The sequence below is a fragment of the Prionailurus bengalensis genome, chromosome E4 (assembly GCF_016509475.1).
Source record: "Prionailurus bengalensis isolate Pbe53 chromosome E4, Fcat_Pben_1.1_paternal_pri, whole genome shotgun sequence".
NCBI classification, from domain to species: domain Eukaryota; kingdom Metazoa; phylum Chordata; class Mammalia; order Carnivora; family Felidae; genus Prionailurus; species Prionailurus bengalensis.
This window is the reverse complement of record NC_057360.1, coordinates 60,263,878-60,289,772: the sequence shown is the minus strand read 5'-3', so window position 1 is coordinate 60,289,772 and position 25,895 is coordinate 60,263,878. Positions and strand designations below refer to the sequence as shown.

The 25,895-nt window shown below is 50.4% G+C and overlaps 1 protein-coding gene across 1 annotated transcript in view; it reads right to left on the bottom strand.

Moving 5' to 3' along the window:
- LMX1A (LIM homeobox transcription factor 1 alpha) overlaps window positions 1-25,895 on the bottom strand; it is a 160,574-nt gene that overhangs the window by 47,708 nt on the left and 86,971 nt on the right. Inside the window, exon 4 of the mRNA XM_043567720.1 lies at window positions 1,737-1,969. Within this exon, the coding sequence (XP_043423655.1) occupies window positions 1,737-1,969 (233 nt within the window). The remainder of the gene's footprint in view (window positions 1-1,736; window positions 1,970-25,895) is intronic.

Genomic DNA, 25,895 nt, shown 5'->3' with positions numbered 1-25,895 from the left:
CCTTCCCTCACAAAGATCTCGATCGAGCACCCTCAGTGTTCCGGGCCTGTGCTAAGCCCTGGGGACACGGTGGTAAAAAGAGACACATGCTGTCCCTCCCGGGGCTTAGCACTTGGCAAGAACAACAAACAGCCAGACAGGCAACTGCAATAAAGTGGGTCCGTGGCCCCGTAGGAGAAGTTAAGGCTAAACCCACCCGCACGAGGGATTAAGAGTCTTCCTTGGTGAAAGAGCCCCGAGACAGAAGCTGAAAGAATGTGCCAGCAAGACCCCAAAGCGCGGGAGAGAGGCAGAGAGGGAATGAAAATTCAAGGTGTTTACTGATGTGCTGGAATCCAGCAAAGTCCAGATGAAGAGTGGGAGGTCTCAGAGGCCCCCTGAGAGCCTGAAGAGGTGCATGATGTGAGGTCACAGCCATGCTGAGGGGACTGGAATTGCACTGGGATCAGCGATAGCAAGACGGCAAGAATTTAGTAAGGCCACGCGGCTCTCGTAGATTTGGAGGGGTCGGTGGGGGGGGGGGGGGGAGACAAATGCCGCCCTGGGGAACACGTGCTCAGCCTCGACACTTTTAGTTCAATCTCTCTGGCCTCCCAAAACCTGCTGTATACAATCTCGGGACCTCTCCAACCCTCCCCCCCCCACCCCTGCAACACACACACACACACACACACACACACACACACACACACACACCCTTCCAAGGCAGCAAGGGTGGGGGTTGGGTCGTGGTACAGATATTTTCTAGTTCCTTTCTCTGTGTGACCCACGGAGCCTCAGACAGATTCCAGCTTTCCCACTTGACAGATGAGGAAACAGAGGCTTAGAGCAGCTCAGTGATTATGGTAGACTGCATTACTGGTTCCAACTCATCACACCCTGGAACAGTATCACATAACTATACCTGCGGAGGGATCTGAGGTGCATGTAGTGTACTTCTCCTCCCCTGGACTCCGGGCTTGAGCCTTTTAAGTTTTTAAAAGTGTTTTATTTATTTGAGAGAGACAGAGACAGCATGAGCAGGGGAGGGGCAGAGAGAGAGAGAATCCCAAGCTGCGGAGCCCGATGCGGGATTCAAACCCACAAACCGAGAGATCGTGACCTCAGCTGAAACGAAGGGTCAGACGCTTAACCGGCTGAGCCACCTGGGCGCCCTTGGGCTTAAGCTTTTAATTTGCTTTAGCCGGTGAACCATTAGCAGATATGGTATGAACGGGGGCCGGAAAGGCACAGGTAGGGTCGGGCGTGCCCCCTGGCACTTTTGTCATTGGCAAGAGAAGACCACGCCCTGGACCTGCCGCTTCTCAAGCCTGGAGCCTGGCGTGAATCACGCAGAGCGGCCTCGAGCCTGGTCTGCGGCCTAGAGCTGAGCTCAGCAGATCCCAGGTGAGCTGCAGACCCTCAGCCTGAAGCAGAGTCACTGCCGTTAACCGAGAGGCTTGGGAACGCATGAGTAAGCGTTTACAGTTGTGACGCGTGGAATCTGGGGCTAATTTGTTACACGGCATCGCCATGGCAATTCCTGACCAGTAAGAGATCACGCCAACCTTACAAAGGTACTGTCTGTGATGCACCGAGCTGCTTTGCCGTGGAGCTGGGCTGCCCCGGTGGCTGGTCCTCTAGGGCAAAAGCAACGCAGACCAGATCATCAGCCCACCCCGCTGCCCCTTCCCCCCCCCCCCCCCCCGCACCCCGCCTCGTCCCGCATCCCCGCCCACCGCCCGCGCCGCACTCACCTGAGTCTGACGCCGCTGGGCTCACCAGGCTCAGTAGCTCCCGCTCCTTCTCATAGTCCCCTTTGCAGAGCAGCTGCCCCTCCTTCAGGACAAACTCATCGCCCTTCTGGAGCTGCCGCTCACAGACACAGCAGCAGAAGCAGCTCAGGTGGTACACGCTCTTCTGGGCCCGCATGACGAACTCATTGGGCGCGATGGCCTCGAAGCAGCCCCCACATTTGACAGCAAACAGCCTGGCAGCGGGGGAGAAAGGGAAGCAGGGTCTTTGAGAAAGGTCGGATGGGGGCCAGCTGGCCTCAGGTCAACAGCACCCGAGACTCCAAGCCCCGGGGTGAGGATGTTTGGGAACGAAATACACTTGAAATCCAGATGCTGGGTTCCCGGAGGAGGCCGAACCAAGGGATTCGGGTGAGTGACGCACAGAGGCTTACAAAACGCAGGGGCAGAGGCGCTGGGAACAGTCTGAGCTAATGCCCAGGGTGTAACTGGGGTCATCTAGGACATGGTCCTCCCAGAGGGTGGTCTACACACAGCGCCAGGCAGCTGCCCAGAATCCCTGGGGAGTAACCCAAATGTCCGGGCCCGCTCCCGTCGGTGCGCAAAAGGGGGAGCCCCAGAACGTGAATCTGTAGCAAGCCGGCCAGGGCGTGCCAACGCGTCCTCTGGTTTCGGAGGGATAAACTGCACCCCGGCTTCCCAGCGTGGCGTTGGGTGAACGCAGCTCTCTCTCAGGCCTTCGTTCTTATTTCATTCCAGTTAATTTCAACAAGCCACAGAAGGGGGTGTCTGTCTATGCCGAACCAAAGCAGTAGGGACTAGTGACGTGAGATGAATAAAAGAAAATCCCTTTCAGAAATGAGCGCAGGCTAACGGAAGAGACAGGACACATCTAAATGACGGCGGCAGGACACAGAGGAGGAAACAAGAACGATCCGATGGGGGGGGGGGGGGGCCTAGAGTCAGCTGCCTTTTATCATGAGGTCAGTGCATCTTGGTGAAAGGAAAGACAGGAAGGCTGGCAGGCTGACGGCCTAAAGGGGTGGGGAGGAGGGGACCCCCCTGTGTGAAGGTCTGAAGTCGCAACAGTGCCCGGGTGTGCTCCAGCAGGCTGGAGGTGGGCGCCTCAAGAGTGGAGGGGACAGGTGAGGCCAGTCGTGACCGCTCACACGCTCAGGCTGAACAGCGTGTGGCAAGCAATGGAGAGTCCCTGAGCAATTTTTTTTTTTTTAATTTTTTTTTCAACGTTTATTTATTTTTGGGACAGAGAGAGACAGAGCATGAACGGGGGAGGGGCAGAGAGAGAGGGAGACACAGAATCGGAAACAGGCTCCAGGCTCCGAGCCATCAGCCCAGAGCCCGACGCGGGGCTCGAACTCACGGACCGCGAGATCGTGACCTGGCTGAAGTCGGACGCTCAACTGACTGCGCCACCCAGGCGCCCCAAATCCCTGAGCAATTTTTAACACGGTAAGAGCCCTGTTTAGGAAAAGCAACTCTTTGTAGTACGAAGGGTAGAGCAGAGACGAGGGTCACTGATACGGCAGCAGCAGGGAACCAGAGAGGAGGGGACCAGAACCCCCAATCTGGAGACGGGGAAGCTCCGGGCTCCCGGTGGGCAGAGCTGGAGGAGGAGGATGATGACAATGATGTCTCCACTCCTGCAAACACACCGTGCCTGATTCGCTTCTGGGTGTATTTACACCATTTACACCAATCCACCCTCCCGCAAAGCCCGCCCTCCTCTGTTTGGTCTGAGTCCAACCCGCCCTCAGGACAAGGCACCAACCACCGTCTTGGGTCCAGCCAGCCTCCCCTGCCTCAGTGTGAAGGAACTGCCTCTCCTTTGAACACCCTGCCATGAACAGTCTGAGCGGGTCACTCAGTTGTTTCCTGGAGATGTTTCAAGACACAAAAAGCAGCAAGATACACTGGGCTGGATCTACGAGCTACGCTTACAACCATCAGCACAACTATGGGCAGGCCATTCTCCCCACCTTTGCACTCTTTTCCTGGCTGTCGTTAAGGAGTTAGGCCAATTCCTTCCAGCTCCAAAAGTCTGCCGGGGATTGCTTCCTACTGCAAACTTGAAACATCTTAATCTTGCCTTATCATTGAGATTTTCCTATGTTTATAACTTCTCCTGCCAACAGCCTGTAGTTGAAGAACAAGACCTATGGAATATAGCCCACAACCTCTTGCACATGCTGGAGACTCCATAAGAGTGATTTGACCCATGGATCTAACTTGTTCTCCTAAAACGACCTGTGCAAAGAGCCTCACATAGGGACTGCCACACGGCGGATCCCAATAAAAGCCACTTGTTTCTTCGTCCCCCACCCCAGGCCAGTAACAGTTCAGGGCAGTCTGGGACAGACTAAAATTTACAGCAGATCTATTTCTTCTTCTCTTTTTTTTAAAACTGCCTCATGATGACGTAATTGCCTTCATCGACGCCTTTGGCATAAGCACAGAGATGATATGCCCTGAAAACATCTCAGGGATTGATGCATTATACCACTCGCTTTTGTATCTCCAAAATAAAGTTGTTTTGTTTTTTAAGTACTAGCACAACAGGGAGAAAAGAATCTCTCTCCAAACAGATCTGTTTGTCCTCACATCCAGAGAGGTCAACGGACACCGACAGTTCAGATGGCATGGGGGGGGATGGTGGCAGGAAGACGAAATGGCCAGAGGGCATAAAAACTCCAAGACCCTCCCCCCCCCCCCGTGAAGACAAGACACAACGGACTCAGAGCACATCCAGGTGGCCGAGGCCACCGTGTTCTGCTAACAGGCCTCGTGCCGGCAGCAACTGAGGAAGCAAGTAACTGAAGGGCATTTTTCTATAGACAGGCCGACCACCAAAATGGCTTCAGTGTGGCCAATCCCAACACAAAAGCTCTTTACCACATTCACTTACTCATTCAGTCTTTTTTTTTTTCCCATTCATTCCAAAAGTTCATTCAGATATTCATTTACAGTCTACTCTTCTTTTCACTCCCTCATTCAGAAGTACCTACCGTGCACTAACACCATCCACTGTCTGTCTTAACTGGGAGGGGAAGAAACCACCACCCGGGCAGCACTCGTGTGTGTAAACAAGTCTACACGGAGTGTCTGTTAGGTGTGGGTCACCGTTGTCGGCACAAAATTGTACAAGGTCCTCAACCCCGTGGAGCACAGCAAACGAACAAACAAGAATCAAATAATGTCTACCCATAGAGAATTACCTGTGGGAAACAGAAAACACAAACAGTACAAGGCAATGTCCAGTGAACAGAAAACACAACGGCATAAAGCCATAGTTTGTTGGTAATACAATCAATCGCTTCCCAGCTCTGAAGCCATACTGGTTTATGGCGTGAAGTCTGCATGTTTGTCTTAGAAGCTTCCTGGAAGAAGGGAATCGTTTTGAGGGTGGAGAGGAAGTGAAGGAGGGGTTCCCAAAGAGGCATTGCACATGGATTGGTGAAAGAAAAACGGAGGCCATTCAGATTCTTCGGGGGAAGGAAGCCAAGGCTTGGGGAAGAGAATGAGGCTGCCTCTGGTGAATCCATGACGGAACAGCCTCCCAGGACAGAGGCCAGGCGGTAGCTGATTCCAGCTCAGCACAGGATCAGGAAGGCATGAGCTCGCTGTCTCTCAACCCAGGCCCTGGGTCACCATATTGGCCCCTACGCCCACCCTTGGCCATCAAGAGCACCTTAGAAACACCCATCCTGATATGCCTGCCCTCTGCCTCTCAACTTCCAAGGGGCTGACGTGGCTCCTTTACCCCTGACGACAGCCCAAAACCAGAATTCCAGATGCCAGCAGCCCCGCCTTTTCCTTCTCCACACCAGTCCCTCAAACATTTGCTGTTGCTTCCCTGCCTCCATGCTGGATTGCCATGCCCCGGGGCAGAAAATCACCCAGTTCATCCCTGGCCCCGAGTCCCGAGTCACTGTTTGCCAACCTGAGCAAACTAATCAATGCTTTTCCAGGACCCGGTCAAAGGCCCTTTGTCCCCAAAGCCCTCCTTCCCCTCCCCTTCCCCTGGAATGAACTGTTAAACAGACCCAAGGCAAACGCTCCCAGGGACTCAACAAGCACTTGAGAATCTGCGGCCGCAGGTGGTAGCATCTGTGCTTGTCTAACTTCTACCCTGTTAATCTCCTCCCCTTTCTCCGCCCTTCTTAATTTCAGCCCCCGCTCCAAAAATCTCCCCCACGTTGGAGACGGGAGGGTCAGGGTGAGCCCAACAAAGAAAGCCCGCCATGTTGACTCAGGAGTGGCTGGAGTTGTCTGGGCTCAAATGGTCACGGTCAGCGGGGGATTACAGACCAGGAAGAGGGGGGCAGCCCTGTTTCTCTCCCTTCTCTCCACCCAACTCTCCCCCTCCGGGCAAAGACCAGGTCAAGCTCACCTCACCACCTTGACTCTTGTGCCCACCCCTCCCCCCACCCACTCACCCCCAGAGCAATTCAAGGAGAAGAGGCACATGCAGTCCACCACCTGTGTGCCAGATGTATACACAGCTGTACAGGCACCAGTGTGGACCCAGCTGCCGACTACACACCTCCCACAAGTTGTTTTCTCTAAGGCTCAGACAAGCAGAGAAAAGGATTTGTTCAGAAGTCCAGGTCGTAATTAAAACACAGCCTGTCTCTTCCCAATGCCCCGGATGGCGTCCCCCACGGTCACTTCCCCCTCTGAATGCTAATGAGACCTCACTCTGGGTTCAGAGCCTGGCAGGCTGGCTGTGCCCTTGGAAAGCTAGACAAGGTTTCCCAAAACGTCCGGCTCTTCTGGGCAGACATAATAACTCCCAACTTTTCCTACCATTACGAGTTCTCCTACCCGTGAAAACCCTCCGAATGATTCCTTATCTCCTCTTTGCGTCTAACTCCCTCACCTGTGAAATGGGAACAATACCCTCCAGCTCACGGAAAAGCCCCCAGTGCAGTGCCCATCCCAGAGACTAAGCCTCGTTCAGCGTTCTTCCCCTGCTGGTGAACGCCCTTGGCACGGAGACACTGGGGATGTGTCGCTCCGTGGGGCCACCCTGGCCTCGGGGAGCTCCCAGTCTCCAGCAGGCAGCAGGCTCTTGACCAAGACCACACTACCGTGTATCCAGGGTATAGAGGAGGGCAAGAGCCAGAGTGGCACAGAGGAGAGACCCGCCCCCTTGGCCTAGGGGGGCACAGAATCTTTGGTCTTGCCCTCCCCCTCTGCCCTTTCTCTTCCTCCTGCTGGCACTTTCCCCTGCCCTCTACCAGGCAGGCAAATGGCCTGGCTGCAATCCCATTCTGTGTCCCGCTCGCACCTTTTCTTGGGGAGCGCCAAGCTGGGAGACGGGCAGCCCTCAGCTTTGGTGAGAGAGCCTGTGTGGGCAGGCTCTGCTGCTGCCAAGCAGTGAGGAGGACTGGGGGCCCATCGCTTAATCTTTTGCGGCTCCCGTTTGCTCAAATACAAAAGGCAATCGTGATGCCGACACGTTGCTGGATCAGTGAGGACCGTATGAGCACATGGATGTGCAGTGTTTTGCGACCCGTCAGGGATAGCACTAGTTTTTGTCGTTCATATTCACCCTGCCTCTCTGGCTTTTGCTCACTGGGGATATTTTTTGCCCCAAGGGGGCAACGTATGCTTAGGAGTTTCCGGAGTCCTGTCCTGGGAGAGTGCTTCTTCCTTAGCAGCGTGAGCTGCCCTGATGTGGGCACGACTTCGTCTCTTAAGAGTGCGGTGCGGCCCGGGGGGGTGGGGGGGTGAACCCAGGGGGCTCACTGCTCACAGTGCTGCGGGACAGAGCACAGGCCTGGGACTGTCCCACTGCCGCAGGCCAGGACCCGGGAGAGAAGCCCAACCCAGCTCCCGCCTCCCTGCCCTGTGCTGGCTGCCTGTGATGACAGTGGAGAAGAGGAGAGGTGGGTGATGGGAGCAGCGAGACCAGGCCTCGAGGGTTCTTCCTCTACCAACGGGCCTCAGGAAAGCCACTGTCCTTCCCCTTTCTTGGCTGCAGAGGGGCATGTCTATTCCTCGTGTCTCCTCGTGAGGAGGCCACACCTGGCCACCAACACAGCCCTCTCTCCAGAAGGTGTTCCCGGTCTCCAGAAGGTGTTCTGGCATGACACAGCCATGCTCTGGTAATTCTCCAAACAAAATATTTTCCAGAACCATATCGGTCACATCCACAGGTTTATACAGATGTAATATATGTGCACATATTACATACATTATCAATGTGTACATAAACTAAGGCCAAAAGAGATTGTGTAGGGACTCACAAACGCATACCTGTGTGCACACCCCAGCTAAAACCAACAGCTCACTTGAATGCTCTCCTTCTCTCTTTCTACATTTTTACATACAGATTTCTAAAAAGGACTTCTAGAATATATTTCTAGAAAAGATTTTGTGTGAAGAAAACAATTTGCCCCGAAGGCATGTCTGAAAGCCATTAGGGCTGGGTCATTTCTTAATTCATTCCCATTTTTCTAATTCATGGTTTTTTTTGTTTGTTTTGTTTTGTTTTGTTTTTTACAGGGTTGGGAATCCCTACGCAGCAGCTCAGGAGACAAGGGCATTTCAAAAGCCCATATGAAGGCGTGACACCTGAGAATGTCCTCGAGAACAAGTCTAAGGCCACCAGGAAAGAGGCACAGGATGTATATTTCAGCCTCCAAGTTATTTTACTTCAACGGGAGAGAAGCCCGTGGAAGAGACAAAAGAGGGAATGAGTCTTTCTCCAATACTCACTGGGTGCCAGCAACCGCCATATTCCTTCTATCTAGCACCTCGATGAACTCGTGAGGCACTCTAGTTCTAGAGGAGGTAGAACACGTTTGTGAACTCAAAGGCTGTCTCACCATGTTTCAGTTCAGCCTCGTTCGTGATGCTTCTCTTCCCCAGGAGAGAGACTCTGAGGTGTGTGATTCATAGGCTCCTTCTCCCATTTTTCTCTGATAACCTCTCTGGCACCGTTTTCACAGGAGAAATAAGTAAAAAGATCAGGCAGCTGAGATGGCTAGGTCACGGGACCCATGACTGGGTCCTGAGGTGCTGCCAGGGGATGTAGAAGAAAGGCAGGGGTTAGGCACCAAGTTGATTCCTTCAGGCCACTCAGCCCTTGGGCCCCAAAGTACCTGAAGGGATGCCTGAAAGGGGTCTGTCCTCCGCAGATTCAGGTGAAGAACAAGCAATGTCTGGGAGACCCTCTCTGACCCAACACCAGCATGCAAGGTCTACGCTGATTCCAAGATGAGATCATTCCTGCTGGAACCCCATTTGCTAGGGAACCTGGCGGGGGCGGTGGGGGGGGGGGTGTCGCTATTTTCAGGGTATAGACAAAAATGTAGGCCAATAGGGTTGGACCCAGGAAGACCCAAGGAAGCCCAGCCACAGACTGCGTTGGGGAAACAGGGTGAGGAGGCAAAATGATGTAACCAAATAAACTTGGGTCCAAGTCCCTACTTCACCACTTATTAGCCGTGTGATCTTGGCCAGGCGATGGTGGCATTGGTTTGGTTTTTTTTTACTATCTAATAAAGTGGGAATAATACAGGCACCTGTCTCACAGAGTCCCAAGCAGAATGAATTGAACGAGCGCACTGAAACTGCTTAGCATAGTGCTTGACACTATAGTAAATCCTCAATAAAATGGTAACTATTACAATGGTGTAATGATGATGATGGAGAAAAAGAGCGGAATATGGATAGGAGAGAGAAATCCGTTTTTGTTTTTTTTTTTTTAAATGAGGAATCACAGTGTTAGAGACCAGGAGAATCAGGATCAGAGAAAGGAGTGTGGAGAGAGAAGGCTCAGAGCAAGTAGTTCAGGACCAAGGCCGTGGACAATGCAAGAATGTCGGAGGATCGGCTTTCTGGCGGTGCTGGCTGTGGCCTCGGGGGTCAGCCCTGACAATCCAGTGGAGCCAGGGACTGAGTTCCTACCTGCTGAAGGGGTCTCGGGCCAGGGTTTGCACGCAGCCTGTCCACACGGGATTTGTCCGGATTCACCTAACAGCCCTGGCATGTGGTTAGATGAAATGCCTTCTTGCTCTATCAAGGTAAAAAACAGGAGGCTGACTGAGGCTTCATTTTCTTCCCAGGATACCTGACTTTTTCACCCATGAATGCCCATGGCTTCCTCCAATCTCTCTCACCCATCCCCCCTGCCCACTGCTCCATCATCCTCTAGACCCCAGACACTAGATGCTGTGTCGTCCCCACATCAACCCTGAGGCTGATGATACAACTTCCCACGTACAGCAATACCGTGAAATATGGCAGCCTCATGCAAACCGAGAGCTATCCCTGGCCCTGAGGTCCATGAGGAGTGAGCAAAAATACAAGGAGAAGCCCCCATTATGACACTCCAGAAGGTTCCTGAACAATGGGTGTGTTTGGAAAGACTGAGATCTTCATTAGCCTTGACCCAGAGGTCTGCACACCTCACAGGGAGCTTCTCAAAGCTTCCACACCATAGACAATTAAGTGGAAGAATGGCAGAGAAAATAAATATACGGAAAACCCCCGGTTCTCACTAGAGGCCAACTGGTTGTGTACTTCTTTGGCGACATAAGAAAGCAGAGCTGCTTTTCACCTTGGACAGCTGGCAACTACCGACCATGCTGCCTTTCCACGGGCACTACCAAATCTAGTTTTAATTAGGTACGCGAACCTTCGGTTGAGAGAGCAGGAGAGGGTCTTTGCGTGGCTCCTGAACAAGAAGGCCGTCATCTGTGCGTCACTGTTGCCACCCTCTCCGCCAGGGGGCAGCATAGCAGCACTCATTAAGTGCCATGTTGACTTGGTAACTGAGGTCATCCAGGCACAGAGACAGGGATTGGCCATAAGCCAAAACTGTCTGTCGGGGAAATCTGCTGCTGGGAGTCTGGGAGACCATGTGGCTAAACTGAAGGAGAAGTGGTGAGAGAAGAGAATTCAAAAGTATTGGGAAGCAAAAGCATGGCTTGTGGCCTTAGAAGTAGTGACAGAAGCAACCTTGTCGGCTGGCTCAAGGTCTCTGTCCTTGAGGCTGAGCCAACACCACCACAATGAGCAACTGAGCCTGTGGTCCTGGGGCGGTGGGAAAGTCTGCGAGGACAATAGAAGTGGCAGGATCTTCTATAGGAGACAGTCTCAAGGCTCTGCAGTGGGGAGAAAATGGAAAACAATACGTGGCGGGCAGAGCCAATCAGAGTCTCCGTCTCCTTGGGGCTCCTGGGGAGCAGTGAGGAGGACCATACAATGGGATGAGAACCGCTAAGTACGACGCCTGCACGTCCTGGAGGCGCTGGGCTCACCGAGAAGCACAGGGTAACATACGTGGCTCATCGCCTATCGAAAATACTGCTGGCAATGGGCAGCTTCCATCTCGAAATGGTGGCCTAAGTACTTTCCTGGTCCTTACAAGGCGTCCATTCCAGAGTCAGGAAGACCAAATGATCACGGCATGGCGTCTGAAGTCTGATAGACCCTGGATTCAAATCCTGGTTCTGCCTTTGAGAATTTGAGTGAGTTATAGACTCTCTTGGGGCCTCCGCTTCCTTATCTATAAACGAGATCATAACTATCTTACAAGATGTTCTGGAAATTAAACAAGACAACGTATTTGAGGTATCGGACAATACTAGCCGCTCTCAATAAGTAGAAACTGTGACCTCCCCTTATTGAAAGCAAATTCACCAAATCTGCCCATGCAAATATCTGGATAAGATCATTTATTTCAAGACAGCTGACTGAGCCAAAAATAGAACTTCATGTGTATCTCAAGGCTTTGTTCTTTGTTAGTATGACAAAGTAAATCAAAATTTAACAAGTCTTTCATATGCTATTGGAGAATGGACCAACAGACAAATATGAAAGGGCAAATACTCGAGAGGAAACTGTGAATTTCATTCAGGCAACTATGGCTATGGTCAACCCTAACTCAAGGTAAATATTGACATCAGCCAACCAGTGTTGACCAACACCCACTTTCATTGCCTAACACCCAGCATATGTTCAGGAAGTCGGCAGCTCCGTGTTTAACCAACCACAGCGAACAGTTGCTATTTAATTAATGCTGACATTATCTCGCAAATATTTGGGACAGACCCTTGCCCCGTTATCATTTTAGCTCTCAGATGACTGCTTCTTACTGAGGCTGCTGATCACTGTGTGGACCTGCATTGAGACATCCTTATTTTTGCCTTGCTCCCCTAACTGTGAAATCCCCCCCGCCAAAAGATCAGTCAACCCCTCCCTCACTTTATAAACGGAAAGCAACCAACGCCAAGGAAGGATCAATGACCTACCACAAATCACAGAGAAAGCTGAGATTACGGAGAACACCATCCAGAGCTTGAGGCTCGGTCAGTGATCAAGAAATAGAAGAGGTTACGTATGGCCCAACTAGGGATGGAAATGTGTTCCTCCAGCCCTTAAGCAGTACCCTAACCAGCTGAACGTGTGGAAAATGTGTGTGAGACAGTGGTCTGCTGCTTAGGAGCTCTTTCTTTTCCTTCCCCTCTTCTTTACCAAACCCTGGGATGCAGTCTACGAGTCAGACCATAAAGCAAAAGACTGTGGTAAAAGCACGGATTCCAATAATCCAAGCCAAGGTGGCACAACTCATATTACAGACTTTCCATATTGTCACACGGGCATGCAAAAATGGCAACCAACAGAAAACAGACCTACAGAAAATATATGTTTCCCTTTTAGGGAGTTAAAGGTTCGGTTTCCTTGGAAATTGTCAGTTTTCCTTTCCCTTCATCCTCATCAGCCTCCTGGGACACTCTTAAACATACGCAGGAAACAACAGAGCAGAGGGAATGGGGTATTTTTAGCTGATAGTCCCGGGCACAGATTCCTATTGTTCCACAATTTTTGGCTTGTCTGGGTGGCACGTGGCCAATACGATGTATACTCTTACAAAGACTGTGTGCTTCCTGGGCTCTATGAGAGAGAGAGCGAGCGAGCGAGAGAAAAGTATGAAGGACAAGGGCATTATTGATGATGTTTTGACGGGAAAGATTCTGAGATCCCAGCAGGGGGCAACACGGAGCTCTCTATGGATTCCGTTCGCTTTTGTCACCATCACTTTTCATTATTACCGCTGTGTTATACATCCAAAAAAAAAAAAAAAAAAGACATCCTGTCACAACCCAAGAGCTCCTTACTGAATCAACGGAGTCCAGTGTTGAATACTCCAGTATTCTGAAGACCAATGATGATGTCCCTCAATCATCCTCTAGCACAAGACAGCGTTCGAAACATTGACAGTTGTTACTGTGCTCTTTCTTCTCGTGTTCAACACCTGTTCTCAGGGATCATCCCGTCTTCCGGGGCAGACAGGAAAAGACACACGTTGACTAACAATCGGAAGAAAACATGCCCCACCATGGCACAGAAGCCACAAAGAGCTGCCATGTGGGACTTTCCCTTTCCATATCAGGGACGGAAATTATCTCTGGATAGTCTAAAGTTCCCGAATGCCTTCGGTTCACAGATCTCAAAGCATGTGCGATCGTGTGTGACATTTCAGCTCTGACAGAAGTGAGAAGAAGGGAGTTGGATTTTATTATCCTCCTCACAGAGAAGGTAAACTGGTAAACAGCATGCTGTGTATACTCCCCAAACCCAGCAGGGCTGGAGGCTCGAGTAAAAACAAGCCAGGTGTCCTGAACTTCCAATACAACCTCTTTGTCATTAAATTGTGTTGCCTTCCCCTTCCTGTTAGGGCCGGGGTGTACTGAGAGCCCCAGAAAGGATTGTGATGTCTGACCCAGCAGAAGTGAGACTGTTCTGATCTCTTATTCGTATTTTTACCCTTTTCAACTCTCCCCGTCCATTTCAAGTCTCTCGCCATCCATTGAAAACCAGAAGACACCCCAACCAATTAGGACGGCTACTATCAAAACGAACAAAAAAATAAAACAAAAAAAAAAATAAACAACAACAACAAAACAACAGAAAATAACAAGTGTGGCAAAAATGTAGAGAGACTGGAACGCTTACGCACTGTTGGCTATAGAAAACAGTATGGGAGTTCCTCAACAATTTAAAAATAGAATTACCGTATCATCCAGCAAATCAACTTCTAGATATATACCCCAAAGAATTGAAGGTAAGTACTCAAAGGGATGTCTGTATACTCACGTTCACAGCTGCATTACTGACAACAGCCAAAAAATAAAGGCAAGTCCAGTGCCCATCAACAGATGACTGGATAAATGTAATGTGGCATCTACACTGGAATATATTGGAATGGAATATTATTCAGTCTCAAAAAGGAAGGAAATTCTGGCTCATGCTACACCACAATAAAAATAAGCCTCTTATAAAAGGGCAAATACCATAGGATTCCACTTATAGGAGGTAACTTGAAAAGTCAAATTCCTGGAGACAGAAAGTAGAAAGGTGTTTGCCAAGGGTTGGGGGAAGAAGGGAACCGGGAGCTGTTAATTAGTGGGTAGAGTTTCGGTTTTGCAGCATAAAAAGTTCTGTGGACACATGGTGGTCAATAATGTGAATGTACTTAACGCCACTGAAATGTGCCCTTAAAAATGGTTAAGAAGGCGGGGTCCCTGGGTGGCTCAATCAATTGAGTGTCCAACTTCCATTCAGGTCATGATCTCATGATTCATGAGTTCGAGCCCCACGTCGGGCTCTGTGCTGACAGCTCAGAGCCTGGAGCCTGCTTCCGATTCTGTGTCTGTCTCTCTGTCTCTGTCTCTGTCTCTCTCTGCCCCTCCCCTGCTCACTCTCTGTATCTCTCTCAAAAATAAACATTAAAAAAAATTTTTTTTTAAATGGTCAAGACGGTGGGGTGCCTGGGTGGCTCATTCAGTCAAGCGTTCAACTCTTGATTTCAGCTAAGGTCATGATCCCAGGATCATGGGATCAAGTACCGTGTCGAGCTCCATGCTGAGCGTGGAGCCTGCTTAAGATTCTCTCTCTCTTTCCCTCTGCCCCTCTCCCCTGCTCATGCTCTCTAAAAATTAAAAAAAAAAATGGTTAAGATGGTAAATTTTCATATTTTTTTTACTACATTCTTAAAAAATAAAAAAATCAGTTAGAAAAACTTCTTAAACTGAAAGAAACAATGACCTTCCGTGTTCTGCCTCCTATAACCAAAATTTAGGCGGCTGGGCTCCCAGTTGAAAATCTCACCTGCCAGATTCCCTTGCAGCTAAGAGTGGCCAGAGGGGGGCAGCACATGGGATTCCACTAAGGGTAGGGACAGGAGCAGGAAGTTTGGGATAAAATGACAGACTCGGCCGGTACATACATTTTGTTGCGCTTTACCTTTTCCCTTCTTTCTACCAGGAATTAAAATGTAACACCTGGAGGTGAAACAGCCATCTAGGTATTAAGAAAGTGAAAGTCACCTGTTAAGGATGCATCGCAGAAGGAGAAAAGCCTGAATCCTTGAAAACTTTCTTGAGCGGTTGCACTTGGCCTTTTTGACTTCTCATAGGTGAGAAAAATGAAAGTCTTTAACTATTTAACACGCTGTAGTCAGGATGCAGTTATATGAAGGACTTTCCCTTGCCATCAAGGTCTAGTGCCTCCTGTACTCCTACCCGGGGCAACCTCTCCATCCAGGCTCTAGACTTCAGTCAGCACTTACCGCTTACTCAAAAGCAACATCATTTATTCTTCCTCTTATAAATTTTTTTACATGACTTTTCCTTATTTCTCCCATGTGGAGAAAAAAAAATACCCTTCTTTTTGATCCCACTTTCCCCAACAAGTACTTTTCCATTTATTTGATAGCCTTTGTAAAAAAATCCAAAAAGAAATCACTTCTGTTTTCTATCTCCAGTTCCTCTCCTGGTCTCCTTTAAGGCCAATGGAGTCAGGCCCTTGCCCACCTCCTTCCCACAAAACTTTCTCGGGAAGGCCACTCATGACCTCCATGTCGCTCAGTCCCCATCAGCCTGCGCCCATCAGCAGCATCTGACCTCGTGACCACTGGGTTTCCAGGATCCCTCGCTCTCCTGGTTTTCCTCCTTTCTCACTAGTCACCCCTCCTTGGTCTCCTCTCCCTCACCTTGAAGCGTTTCATGTTCTCTAGTCTCACTACTCTTGGAGAGCTTATCCAGTCTCAATACTTGAAATACCATGTATGTGCTAAATGACTTTGAAGTTTCTATCTCTTCAGGAGATCCCAGATCTCCTTCCCAAATCTAACTTGCATATCCAACTACCTACTCGATATCTTCACTTGGCTGTCTAATCAAAATCTCAAACTTAATAAAACCAAGATAGAGTTCTTGACCTTCACTCCCTGACACCTCGTGCTGGTTCAGATCTGCTCCAATCAATCACAATCTCCCCTTTTCTGTTGATGGATGGCACCCCTACCTTTCTTGTTGCTCCCAGCAGACATCTCAGAATCATAACCGCCAACAAGACATTTCTGCTCCATCCTCAAAATAGAACCAGAATCTGATCACGTCTTGGGAGCACCTGGGCGGCTCCATTGGTTAAGCATCCAACTCTTGATTTCAGCGCAGGTCATGATCTCACGGTCTGGTTCGTGAGATCGAGCCCCACATCGGGCTCTGCATTGACAGTGTGGAGCCTACCTGGGATTCCCTCTTTCCTTTCTCTCTCTGCCCCTCCCCTGCTCACACTCTCTCTCAAAATAAATAAGTTAACATTTGTTAAAAAATCTGGTCGTGTCTCATTATCTCCACTGCTTCCGCTGTGGGCCATGCTCCCACCATATCTTTCCGGGATCACCCTAACAGCCTCCCAATGGACCACCGGCTTCCTCTTGCCACCTGCAAAGTTCGTCTTCCATACAGCTTCAGTGCAGGGTGATCTAAGAACTACATTAGACTGTGTCACTCATCTGTCAAAACTTACTCCCATTTTACAGATGAGAAAACAGAGGCTCGTGAAGGTCTAAGTAGTGCGTTCAACTTTACACAGCTAGTAACTGGGAAAGCCAGGATTCAAATCAAGTCTGTCTGTGCCCAAACCCACCAAAGATCCACTATATCACTGCCTAAGCTAACTCTGAGGGCTGTCCTAATCGAATGGTAGGCGAGTACTGTTTTTTGCAAATTAAAAGTTCTATATGACTACAAGGCAATACCATCGCGATTGTCAACCCAAGCTCCTGGTAAGTTAGAACAGGACGACTGAATTTATCAACTGTATTGAAATATTTTACCTAGGAAGCAAAGGCCAGAAATTGCCCACCACTTATTATTTTTTTAATGTTTGTTTATTTTTGAGAGAGAGAGAGAGAGCGCGCATGGGTGGGGGAGGTTCAGAGAGAGAGAGAGGCAGAGGATCCGAAGCAGGTTCCAGGCTCCAAGCTGTCAGCGCAGAGCCCGGCGCAGGGCTCGAACCCACAAACTGTGAGATCGTGACCTGAGCCGAAGTCGGACGCTTCACCGACTGAGCCACCCCACCCACCACCACTTCTTTAAGGAGAGCCGAGGCTCTGAAATCAGTGTCCCAGGCTGGCTCTAAACCAGGAGAGCATCAACCTTGGAATCTGCGTGCAAACCAGCAAATGGGAACTGGGTAGAAGTGGAAAATGCTGGAGGAATGATGGCAAGCCAGCAGACACCCCCACCTCAACCACAACATTCATGTGCAAACCTAGGATAGAACTTCATCTTGGATGCCTTTCATATGCCTCTGCTCCCCACATCCAGCTCCACTCAGGGGATTAGAGAGCAGGGACAGACCTGAGGAGCTAGAGAGCCACAAAAATCTCTGTGAAACAGGATTCCTGATTTGGAATCACAGTGACGAGTTATGTGTACAGATGTGAGTGTGTTCCCCCCCCCCCAGAGGACACATGCACGCCCCCATGCACACGCACACACACACGCACCCTTAGGTTGGAGATGAAGTTTGGTTTCATCGCACACTACAGCCAGAAGTTAAAAAAAATAATAGTAATTTGCAACAACCTCTCCCCACCATGGGAATGGGGAATAAATGATGACAGACCAGGGTGTCCCCAAGCCAGTGTCTTGAAGACAGCATGAGCTTTTAGGAACGTCTGTTCCGCCCAGGAAGGTGAGCTCTCCGATCTATAAGGCGGGACCAGCGGGAGAATGATCTCACCCTGCTTCTCGGAGACCTCCAGGTGCCCAGTTACACTTTTAAGAGCAATTGGGAAGGTAAAGACCTGTTCCTTTCACCAGATCTAAGAGAAATGTCTGCCTTCGTCCCTGGGTGTCAGGCAGATGACTTACAACTAGGCACAAAGGCAGGGGCTGGTTGTTATCTTTTGGCAAAGGAGCTTTCGTGAAGCTACCTCTCAAGAGGCTTGCAGACCCTGCCCCTGTCCGCCAGGAAGAAGAGACTTCTCCGGCAAAGGCACTGAAACCTGAGTGGCTCTCTGAGCCCTGCACACTCCCTCACCGGGAAGAACCACATGCACCGGCATCAATCTCCATCCAACCTCACCAAGAGAGCCACGCTGAAAGACAGCGCGGTAACTGTTACCCTCCCTGAAACGTACCGCTATCTCGGCTACAGTCAGGCACCAAATTCCTTCCAGAATAGGTCAGTACTTCCATGAAGAAAAATGTTCTCTGCCCACCCCCCAAACTGCAGTCATGAGACAGACAAAATGAACGTAGACACAGGCCACACTGCATTTCCACCAACTAGCAAGCAACTTAAAGGTCATGACCAACTAACTTGGGGGGAAAGGTTATGAATTTCGCAGCATCCCTCACAAAGAGGCAGAGGGTCCTTATAACTAGCACATAATGGAAAGAAAGCGGGGAAACCCGGATTATAGATCGTTTAAGGAACGGGTTTTATTCACACAGAACCAGTGACAATCATTTGTTAAGTGACTACTATTCTACCCGCCACTATCGAGGCTCAGTTCCAGGTGCTAGGAATGTAACAGTGACTCTCCCAGGCGAAATCCCAGCTCCTGGAGTTTCCCCCTGATGGAAAACAAACGGCACCAAATAAAATGTCAGATGAGGGCAAGGAGTAAAAACGCAGGCGTAAAAGAGGATGGGAAGGGCTAGGGGTGGGGACTTGTAATTTTCACTGAGCAAAGAACTGAAGGGGCTGGTAAGGAGTGAGCCTTGCCACTGGGTGTTGGAATAGCATTCCAGGTAGAAGGAACAGCAGGTGCAGAGGCCCTGGGGTAAGAAGCACGGCTAGCATGCTGGGAAACAGCACAGAGGCCAGTGCAGCTGGGCAGAGGGGGCAAAGGGAAAAGTGGCAAGGGCTGCAATTGGGGAAGTCATGGGGGAGAGGCCGGATCGACCAGAGAAGTCCTTGCACATGATAGCGGGGACTTTGACTTTTCCTCTAGAAGCCAGTGGAGCAGGGACTTTGACTTTTCCTTTAGAAGCCAGTGGAGCAGGGACCTAGACTTTTCCTCTAGAAGCCAGTGGACGGTGTTTGCAGACAAGTGACATGCTGGATGAGGGGTTTTTTGGCTTTTATATTGAGGTAAAATGAACAGTACATACTTCAAAGGGAACAATTCAGGAGTATTCAATACATCCACAATGTTGTACAACCACCACCTCTCTCTGGTTCTGAAACATCGCCATCACTCCAAGATAAAACCTCTACACATTAAGCAGTTTCTTCTCCATTCTCCCCACCCCCCCAACCCCGCAAATGTGGGTAAACACCAACCTGTTTTCAGTGTCTACTGATATACTTATTCTGGGTATTACACGTAAATGAAATCATTATACTAGGAGATCTCTCGTGTCTGGCTTCTTTTACTTAGCATAATGTTTTTTTTTTTTTAGTTTATTTATTTTTAGAGAGACGGAGAGCATGTGAGAGGGAGAGGGGCAGAGACGGGGGGAGAGAGAATCCCAAGCAGGCTCCACCCTGCCAGTGCTGAGCCTGACACAGGAGTTGAACTCCCAGACTGTGAGATCATGACCTGAGCTGAAATCAAGAGTCAGATGCTTAACCGACTGGGCCACCCAGGTGCCCCAGCATCATGTTTTCTAGACCACCCACATTGTGGCAAGCATCAGTACTCCATTCCTTTTTGAGGCTAATAGCCCACTGCATGGATATACCACATTTTATTTATCCATTCATCTACTAATGGATGGTTGGGCTGTATCTGCCCTTTTGCTATTGGCAATGGTGCCACTACGAACATGTGTGTCCATGAACTCATCAGTTCCTGTTTCCAGTCCCCTTTGGGTATATTCCTAGGGTGAAGTTGTAATGGGATTGCTATCACTGCTGGGTTGAGAGCTACCTGTGGGGAGAAAAAGAGCAGGATAAAAGCCAGTTAGGAAGTTACTGAAACACTCCAGGTAAGACAGAGAGTGAGAAGTGACCAGGGAGAGAGGAGAACAAACAGGAACACAGAAGGGAAGCCAAGGGAAGCGACGTTTGATGCTTGATGAAATCCAACAAGCAAGATCCAGCAAGATGAGGACAGAGCCCTGCCCACCAGCCTTGGCCGAGCAGACGTACACAAGGGTGGGTGGCTGGAAAAGCCGTGGTAAAGTGGAAGGACGTGGGTGGAGACACAAGAGTAAACAGCTCTTTCTAAGAGTTTTGTGAAAAGCACAGGCCGATGCAATGCTAGGCAGAGGGGGTTAGCAGGTCAAAGGACTGCTTTAACGGGAGTAATTCTGGAAAGGGTGCGGATACAAACGACGTGGCGGGAGAGGAATCATCAGGACTCAGGCGAGATGTGGGTAGAAGTGCTGGGGGTTGGAGCGACCCAACAAGAACATGAGCGGGGAGCCCACGGCATCCGGGGCACACGCGGAGCAGTCCTGGGCCTTAATCATGGGCAGGATAAGCCTCCCCAGTGCGGTAGGGAAAATTCTCAGGAAGGTGTACAGGAAGGAGCCTATGTCTGGACCACTGTGCATTATCTGATCTAGTGATGAGAAGCCACTCTCAAGTCAAGACATCGCGAAACCACAGCACTGGTATTCGATCCAAATAATTTTCCTTTGCCTCCCATTTATCCTTCTTGTGATGTTCCTGGGCTACCGTCACTGAGTAGGAGAGCGGCTGGTTCAGGAGCGAGCAGAGTTACCGGTTGAGCTCTGCCCCTTGCGCAACATGCAAAAATACTGAGGCCTTGGGTATGGTGCTGAGAGAGGTGGTTAGTGTCTTGGTAGGAAGGCTGGTAAATGTTCCCACATGTGCCACCAGGTACAAATAGGAAGCAAGTGGGAAGGTATGTGAAAACGTCTTTTTATAATATCATTTAACGGGCGATGACACTGCAGTGGAGACAGCATGGTAAGGCCTGAATTCAAGACCCTAATCTACTGTTTATTAGCCGTGGGACCTCAGCCACCCTAATTAACCTCTGTGAGCCTGAAAAATGGGGCAATACCCACATCGACCAGTCATCAACTACTTTACAAAGTAGTTTGTAAAACAGTCCATGGTTACCCACACAACCTGGCTTTGCTTGTCTCGACACGCTTCACATTTTTACGAGTTTCTGCACGCGCCTGCAAAGACCATATAACAGGCAACAGTAATCCCCATAAGAAGAGCTGTACTTTCTATGTACTAGACCCAGAGTCGAGGAACAGGACAGAGAGAAATCCCAACAGCTTGAGCATGTGCCTTCTTCAAGGGTCTGGGCTCATCACCTCATCTTCGGCTAAGCCACCGGAGGCTCACCAAGAGCTACCCAGAGGTCACGATTTCCTGTTTCATCATTTATTCCCATTATCTCGCTAAGCACACTTCAGCCCTTTGGAGGGCTCAAGACAACAGAGGCCAAGATACCGAGTCTAGACTCCTTACTGGGGGATTGCCTCCAGAGGGCTTTAGCTATCCCAGTGCTGAGAGCAGGTCTACTTGGAAGCATCCTGTTGAGCACCAGTTCCTGTTGTATACAGCTCTGAATTTCCATCCCCACACTAGAAATTACCAGTTCAGAGTTCAGCAAATTAATGGGATAGATGTGGGAACTGCCCCTGCGCCCATGTACCTCAGGATTTCAGCCCGACGAGAGACATCCCCTGGTCTAGGTCAGTACTGTCCAACAGAACTTCTGCAAATGACCTATATCTGTGCTGTCCAATATGGTAACCATGCACCAAGTTTACTTACTCCTGGAGAAAGAGTGTTAAGATGCTGGAAGGCGAGACCAAAGTGGGAAAGTGAACACCCTGGTTCATTCTTTTTTTTTTTTTTTTTTTTTAATGCTTATTTTTGAGAGAGACAGAGGCAGAATGCGAGTGGGTTAGGGGCAGAGAGAGAGGGAGACACAGAATCCAAAGCAGGCTCCAGGCTCTGAGCTGTCAGCACAGAGCCCCACGCGGGGCTGGAACTCACAAGCTGTGAGATCATGACCTGAGCCGAAGTCGGACGCTCAACCGACTGAGCCACCCAGGTGCCCTGACCCTGGTGCATTCTTAATAGATGGTCTCATCCTGCGCCCCAACTACCTGGCATGACATCTGTCCTCTTAGCCAACCCACGTCTTCCCCAGCCTTCAAGGGTCAGCGCAAACCTTACACCCTGCTCTAAGATCACCCATGCCCACCCAGCACTCTCTGTGGCTCGTGTGGGTTCACCAACCACAAGGGCTGCAGACATTCACAGGACACTCGGGAGATTTCCGGTTGGCACCATCAAGGAGGTATTTTCCAAAGAAATGAGGACTTTCGTGAGAACGTCACACAATAAGCAGAATCACAACAGGCTGAGTTACAGAGTCAGATGTGCCAAATGGAGACTCTAGAAGGATACGGTTTTGGAGAACAACAACAACAACAAAAAACCCAAGGTGAGTTACACAGGCAGAAAGTAAACCAGTTTGACTGCTGCCTGCTTTGCACGAAGAAATACCAAGAGATAAAACAGGAAATGTGTGTTTTCTGCCAGATGTGAGGCTGTTTTGAGCCGGATAGAGAGGGCCTTGAATGCTAAGCTGAGTTTGACCTCTATTTCATAGGAAATGGGGAGTCTTGGTGCATTTTTGAGCAGAGGCGTAACTTGAGGAAAGCGGGACTACAGGAGGATTGGAGCTAGGGCCCACACACAGGATAGACATACAAGAACCCTGGAGAGGCCTGGGCCACCGTACTCTCGTATCCCATGGTCTTGAGTCCCCGGGGGTAACTTCTCCCCTGCCACCACTTTCAAGCATCCCAATGACCATTGCCTTTTATGACAGTGGGGGATCGCCACACCATGCCAACGGCCACTTACGCCTTGCGAGAAGAAGCCCGGACTTGATTGGTCAGGCACAGGCCCCATTCCAGGGATGAGTCACAAGTTCTCTAAGCCAGGCAGACTGATCTCTTTCCCATTTGCCAGTGACTACCCTGAGGGGTGGGCATGTGGCCCAGTTACGGTCAAAGAAATACAAGGGGAAGTCTACTAGGGAGTCCTGAGAAAGACTTTCCTCTGCATAAGAAGCAAGCAATGAAGAAAGCTCTGATCCCAGCCCTTTCCTTCTCACTTCGGATCCCGTCGCATGAGGACGGGAAACTATCTTGCAGGCGCTGGCTGACGAGCTGGTCGATGAGGCCAGCACACTATAGACAGTGGGAATCTGGAGACAGACGGGATCCCTGATGGCATTGTTGAACTGCCAAACCAACCCGGTAACTCATCCCCCCCATTTCCGGTCAAGCGAAGATCACTCTCCTGTTGGCTTAAGCGCCGGTTCGTTCGGTGTTGTGTTACTTGCAGCCCAATGGGAACTAAGACATCAAACTCACCTGGGATTTGGTCACTGGACTGCTCTATGATCCCTACTGCTATGGCCGATCGAAGCATGTGGATTCTGCAGGACATCTCTCAGTAGAAGGCATGTGTACCAAGAGAACAAGAACTAGGCAGGGGCCACAAGGCCAGAGGCTGCTGGGCCCCATCAGACAAGGAAGGGAACCACACCTTACCCTGTTGCCGGGCAGGTAGCAACATCTGGCAGGAAGAGGATGTGGCAAGCCGGAGAGAGGGCTCAGGGCCCCAGCTGACCCATCAATGACCGCTTAGTTCACCGAGTGGCTCACGCTCCAAACTGAGTGGAAAGATCCCGCCCACAAGCTAGGCCCAGGGCGTGACAAGCTGGGCGCATTCCCTGCCAGATCTTCACTGCCTATCATGCTTTACGGACACAAAAACAAATTCCACCATATGTTAAAGTTAATTGCAAACATTTGCTGCTGAAGAGAGCTCCATTTTTCAAGAGCCCACAGAGATCTGGTTACACTGGTGGCTGAAGCATCAACCAGCCTCCATCACTCTTTGGAAGTAGCAATCAAATGGTGGATGGACCCTTACCCAGTGCCCTCTCCCCTCCCATCCCGTCTGTCCCCCACCTCCACCGGGCTCAAACAAGTGCACACCCCAGGTCCAAGACTCTGCAGCCCCTCCACGAACACAGGCTGAAAGCCACTGTCGGGAAGCTGGAAGGACCAGTGGTGGGAGCTGTGAGAGATGATGGGAAGGGGCAGAAGGACGGGGACGGACTAAGAAGTCCGCTGGCTGTGTTCCACTGTCCAATGAGAGCTGAAATGGGAGGCAGGGAGAACCCCAGAAGCCTCCAGGAGGCCCAGAGCAGTCAGGCTGGTTTGCTAAGGGTCTGCATGGGGCCTATGAGCAATCGTTATTGATGGTGTGGTTTAGGAAGAGGCCAGGGAGGGTAAATCTGGGGCCGACAGGCCCTCAGCCGAGAATGCAGCCAAGGAAGTCCCCAAACAGCATGGCTGGCTGGGAAGAAAGCAAGACTCAGATCTTCCTTGAACACTCTTCCATGGGCCATGGAGAGGCGTTTGTAAGCACATCCCCGGCAGCACCAAGAGGAAAGGGAGAACTTTCCGCGGCTCAGCCCATGCATTGCACCCACATTCCAAATGGTCCCAAGCGAAGCATTTTGTGGTTTGGATTTGCACCAACACAGCTGGAGACACGAGCTGGGAGGAGCCGCAGCCCTAAGTGCTCCGGCCCAGGTGAGAGCACCACTGAGGGTGTGTCCGGAGCAGTTCTTTGCACTTGCCATGTAGGCAAGTTCAAGTGTGCTGTGTCTGGCTGACAGAGAATTCTTTCTGAGCGAGCTCTTAATGCAGCCATGGTGAGGCCATCACGATCACCGAGTGGCCTCTCATGCCCAGGGACTCATTCCCAGGCCTTTCTAGAGGGTGAGTATGATGAGTGGCCTACAGAGGGGAGCCCACCTGGCCAGCTTCACAGGTAACGTAACACCACCCAGGGGGCACCTCCTAAGAGAACGGTCCCAAGACGCTCAAGTATGCGTATACACATTAACCCGGCAGATGCAAATATACGATCAACTCGAAGGGAAGAAATCTGTCAAGACAGTCAAGTCAACCGATCAGGGATCCCCTGGACCCTGTCCACGGAGGCAGACTTCACCTTCCTGTCTGGGCGCCTGTACGAGGAATACTTAGCCAAGCTCCCTACGTCCCTGGTTTATCTCTTTTGAAGTGAATGGTGCTTCACCGAACACGCTGAAGCAGTTCGTTATATACTGTTTTATTTGTAATAAACAAATATTTATTAAGTGCCCACTGTACTGAGTCACCCATGCTATGAGTATCGCAGAAATATACATCGTCCCTTGCGAAGAGAAGTCTGACATCTAGTTTGAGGTTCAGAGCATGTACGCGAGAAAAGCTAAGTGGCTCTACGGGAGTGAAGGGTTCCAGACGAGGGTGCAACAGGGCACTGAGTGCCGACCAAAAGTGCGGCACCACTGGGAGAGCACACGGGGTCACGGAGACACGCGCCAAGGGAGCACCAAACGAAGACAAAAGACAACAAACACCAGCATCATGATGCTCACTTACCTGCCCGAGGCCCCCCTCGAGGTGTGACTGCCACTGATTCTTCATGACCACCCAAGGCAGACACGATGGTAATTCTCATTTCACAGAGTAGGCAGTTGGGACCAGAGAGGCTAAATGACCATATAACGTCATCCGAGCTTGACGGGTCCTGGGCAATGCACACCGGCCCGGTTCCTGGAAGGACCTTTTTTCTCTTCTCTACCTTTCGGTCCAATGATGCCCCCCTCCCCCTGGCCAGCCTCCATTCCTGTCCTCAGCGCCCCTGCACACACATGCATTTACACTTGCAACTTGGTGTTCTAAGAGCAGTCTCACACATCTCCTTTGGTTTATGTCACGACATTTATAAACACTGGTTTATACTGGTCTCCCTCACTATGCTGTGTCCCTAGAGACACAACATTCGTTT